Source organism: Buceros rhinoceros, unplaced genomic scaffold, assembly GCF_000710305.1.
Source record: "Buceros rhinoceros silvestris isolate BGI_N320 unplaced genomic scaffold, ASM71030v1 scaffold2224, whole genome shotgun sequence".
Taxonomy (NCBI): domain Eukaryota; kingdom Metazoa; phylum Chordata; class Aves; order Bucerotiformes; family Bucerotidae; genus Buceros; species Buceros rhinoceros.
In genome coordinates this window covers 4,931-9,555 of record NW_010409814.1, presented here as the reverse complement: position 1 = coordinate 9,555, position 4,625 = coordinate 4,931, and the positions used below count along the sequence as shown (strand labels likewise).

Below are 4,625 nucleotides of genomic sequence, written 5' to 3'. Positions count from 1 at the left end.
CTCAACCTTCCCTGGGACAACCTGAGGCCAGTTCCTCTCATCCTGTCACTTGTTCCTCAGGAGAGGAGAAGAGACACACTGCTCCCCTCACTCCAGCCAGGGAGTTGTCAGAGCCAGAAGGTCTCCCTCGAGCCTCCTTTGCTCCAGGCTCAACCCCCCCAGGTCCCTCAGCTGCTCCTCAGTGCATTGTGCTCCAGACTCTGCTCCAGCTCCGTTGCCCTTCTCTGGACACACTCCAGCCCCTCCGTGTCCTTTTGGGAGTGAGGGGCCAAAACTGAACCCAGGATTCGAGGTGTGGCCTCCCCAGTGTCCCCAGTGCAGGGGGATGATCTCTGCCCTGGTCCTGTGGATCCCATCTCAGCCTTTTAACTGCTTCCTGTGTGTGGCTCTGGACACCCTCTCCTGGGAGGCACAGGCACCTGAAATGACCCAAGGCAGAGAGAGTCCAGGGCTGCTACTCCTGCCTTTTGTGAGCAGAGAGACTGCGAGAATAAAGAAAAACAACAAGCAGAGTACGTGGGCTGGTCCCCTCGTGGTTTTCCTCACTCCAGACCAGAGCTGTGCACGCCTCCGTGTAGCCTCAGCTTTCCTCTGAGCAGATGGAGGTGGCTAAGCCAGCCAGAAAGCTGGAGAAAAAGCCAGGCCACATCCCAGTAGCCCCCTGAAATACTGCTGTGTGCACATCCCCTCGCAGAGGTCGGAAGTATGAAGCAACCGCGGTTTGAATAGTTACAGCTGCTCTGCTGGAGCAGGTGAAGGAAAACAGAGCGCGGCCAAAAACAGGCAGGACATTGTGCAACGAGGCCGGGGGATGCACGGGAGGGTGCACAAACACAGCGAAGCAGCGCGGGGAAATGGCATTTTGCTTTCCGCTGTGGAAGCAGTCACCGGCAGGAGAATTTTTCTACAGCACCCATTAAATGGGTTGCAGAGCTTTGAGGACCTCGGTCTGGAGGAGATGGGCATAGACACTTAGTGATATCTAGCGCTAACCCTCGCTCACCTCAGCAGCAGCTTGTGTCGTTACGAACCAACTCGACCCCGCAGCTGTCAGGGTGTTAGGAAGGGGGACGGCATGGCTGGAGATGGGCTTGCAGGTGAACTAAGGCCTCTGTCAGTGGGGAAGATTGTTTTTTTCTGGGCTTCCTCAGCTGGACACAGCCTGGTTGGGGCTTGGTAGGCTTGGGCACCTTCTCCTGTGCCCTCCCCATTGGGTGCCACCACCCTGTTTCCCTCCCGGACCATCCCAGTTGTATCAGGGCAGCGAGAGGGTTCCCAGCACCATCCAGGACAACCGGTCCGCACGAACTAGTTTGCAGTCCCAGCACAGCTTTCACTGGGGGAAAAAGCCGCCCGTGACGTTCCCAGCCTGCCAGTTGGTCCCGGCTAAGAGCAAAGGGCTGTTTCTAGGTAACACTGACATTAAGGCTGAAAAGTAGAGAGAACTGGGACAATAGAGGATTACAAATGGGCACCAAGATGCTCTTGCCAAGCAGGACACTTGTTGCTGGAAAGGTTGTGCTCGGCCTTTATCAGCAGCCAGCCATTATCCCAAAGGGTCCTGAGGAGGAGAACAAGAATTCGGGCTTTGGCAAAAATAACCAGCGAGCAGCTCCATCAGCCTCGTAAGCAGAGGGGAGGAGAGGGCAGCCCCAGAGCATGGGCTGCTGCAGCTGCTGGTGGCGCTTTCAGGAGAACCCAATATAGCATGTCTACCCCCTGCCTGCAGGCAGTGGAGCTGGGCAGAAGGACCACTCCAGGGGTTTTCCTGTCTGCTCTTCCACCATCTCATGGCACCCCTATAAATTCTCACTGGAAGCCAGAGTATTTTAAGGACAAGGATGTCAGCCCTGTAGTGTCTGGTGTCTCAGAGCATCTGTGCTCCTTGGTCTGCCTTAGCAGCTGCCTCGACCTCTTTAAAGGGATCAAAACTCCGGCTTTTCCTGTTGTTCCCAGCTCCAAGGGAGGAAGATCCAGAGGAAGGATGCCAGGGAAGAGCAACAGAAGCCCTACACCAGGGATGCAGCCCTGGGGGGAAACCAGCTCCCCAGGCACTCTGGCTGGGGAGGGTGACTTAACCAGTGGACAAGTGATTTAATCCTCAGAGCAGCTGGATGGTGCAGGCTGGGGATGGCATGGCCAGCTCTGCCTCTTGCTGAAGAGAAGGATAACCCCTGGCACAGGGTAAGGATGTAGGTAGGGCATCATCAGGACCTTCCAGGTGCTCGTGGAGCACAGCAGCATCAAAGGAGCTTCTGCCTCCCAGGAGGTCTCTGCTGAGTGTGGACTCCAGCATGGGCTTGACGTGGTGTGGGGCAAGTCAGCACTGACCACTCTGTGGCAGCAGCTCTGGCTCGGAGGAGCGGATGTGCCAAGAGCCATCAACTGTGTCACTGCGTCCTACCTGCCACCCCAGAGCACAGGCAGAGCTCAGCAGGTGACAGTCAGAGATAGAGCTGTGGGTCCATCACCCAAGAATGGACCACACAAAGCTTAATGGGCAATTAGCGCTGCCCCTAATCAAAGCCTGCTCCAATCAACACTGCTAGATTCATGAGTGAGAGCAGAAAAGGGGGGACAGAGATCGGGGGGATATGAAAACCCAGTGCTGGTGGAAAAAGCTTGTTCTGTGTCCCCGCCCGGCCCCATCCAGCACCGCAAGGGTTGAGGGTGGGCAAGAGGCTGGAGTTCCGGAGCCTTCCTCTCCCTGGGGCTGCACCAAGGGAAGCCCTTATCTGGCATATGGATCTGATTGCAGTGAACCCCCTGGGCGGGTGAAGCCGTGGGAGAGGTCAAAGCTGTTTGAGACCTACAGATTGGGGGAGATTTGCTGCAATAGGGCCCGGGGGCTACGTGGAAGTTGGTGCTTAACCTGCTCAGCTCTCTAGTCCCCGGGACTGCTGGAGCAGCGCTCAGAAAAACAGCTTTATTTGTGAGCAAGGAAACCGGATCTGGAGCCACCGGGTGATGATAACCACATGCAGCCGTGGGGCCGATTTTTCCATGGTCTTTTTTTCAGAGCAGAGACACGTTTTCGCATTGTTTCTTTCCCCTGAGTGTAAACAGCTCCCTTGGCCAAGACCTTCATCCCCATCCCCAGCCACGGCAGCTGCCTCCAGGCTGCCCGGTGTCTGCAGAGCGGCAAATTTCAGCAGCAGCAGCTTTCCAAGAAAGCAACACCAAAGCCATCCCTCCTCCCCCAGATTCCTTCTATCCCAAGAGCTCAAAGGAAACATCCTAAGCATTTTGCGCGGGGGGTGACGGCTCTGCTGTTGCTTCTATTTTTAAATCAAGGGGGAGAAGACTTGGAGGTATTTATAAATAAAGGCTGTATGAAAACCAACCTCTTTATCCATTGTGCTGCACAGAGTCATAATTGCACTTCTAAAGTCATGGAGACCACGGGTGCACAGGAACACCCCTCCCCGCCCACCACTTCTACGAGGCACCGTAAAATCTGTACACGTAAACCAGAACAAAGCAACCCAAGCCGAACCCCTGCAACCACAACGGTGAAGAGCTGGCAGCAGCCAGAGGGCAAACCTCGGTGAGCCCACGGCTCGGCGGAGGGACCCAGCGTGAGCAGGGAGCACACACCAGTGTCTCTGGACACAAGGCTTCTTGGGGGTACTGAGTCAGGAGCTTTTTTTCCTGGCCCAGCCTCCAGCCACAAACAAACCGTCCAGGCTTCCTACCTCCTCGCCTTACGGGAAGTTGCAACACAGCAGATGTTTTGTTTGCTGTGACCTTCTGGAACCAAGTGGCTTATGACACATCTCAAGCCCAGCTCTCAAGACGCAACCCCGTCACAATCCAGGTAACGTTGTCCAGTACATAGATAATACAGTTTGGGTGGAAGAGTACCTCTGTCTACAGCATGCCTGATGCTGACAGCTATCTGGTAACTCCTCTGTCGGAATCCTTCCCAAGCCCTCTCCTCTGCAGAGTAACACAGACAGCAGTGCTCTTCCACCAGCATCTCTTGGAGAAGCCACCCCAGTTACCCCAGATATACCAATCCCACCACCCTCCTAGCTGACAGCATGCATCTGAGATGTCCACGCCAGAGCAAGTGCCATGGTTTTCCCACATGCGATGGAGACCAACCGTTTGCTGAAGCCAGGATCATGGCTTGGAGCATCTCCGTGTCAAACTGGTTGTTCGGCCAAGCTCCACCTTCCTCTCCATTCTGGGAGCTAGGGGGAAAGAAAAGAAAAGAAACAGCAAGTTAGGGCAGCTCGGTAAGGAGGAGTAGGCACGTCAGAAGAAGCCAAGGCTGCTGTGGAGAGGAGTTTGCAGGCTTTAAATCCTTCTATTAAATAACACTCAAGAGTCAAAAGGCCTTCAGAGGTCCCCATCCCTCTCCAGGCTTTTGAAGAATTATTGCCAATACCAGAAGCACCTGGGGACTTAGTGGTACTTCCAGCAACACCTACCTAACTCCTGCTGATTTCAGAGACAGCTGTCACCTCAAAATCCCCCTAGATGCTTTCCCACCAATATACTAACCACAGAAAATGGTGGTCCTAAAGACCCAGAGGTTCGTGCACCCTTGTACGCCCAGGTCCTCTGTTCCTCTAGCAGGCCATGTGAGTGGATGCACCTTTAAAACTAATTCAGGCTAC

The 4,625-nt window shown here is 54.8% G+C and overlaps 1 protein-coding gene across 1 annotated transcript in view; it reads right to left on the bottom strand.

Annotated features, from left to right (window-relative positions):
• The window catches only part of LOC104492748 (protocadherin gamma-A4-like), a gene marked incomplete at its 5' end in the record, with an annotated part of 5,808 nt that extends 1,612 nt beyond the window's left edge, over positions 1 to 4,196 (bottom strand). The window contains one exon of the mRNA XM_010135337.1: positions 4,108 to 4,196. Within this exon, the coding sequence (XP_010133639.1) occupies positions 4,108 to 4,196 (89 nt within the window). The remainder of the gene's footprint in view (positions 1 to 4,107) is intronic.
• Positions 4,197 to 4,625: the final 429 nt, after the last annotated feature.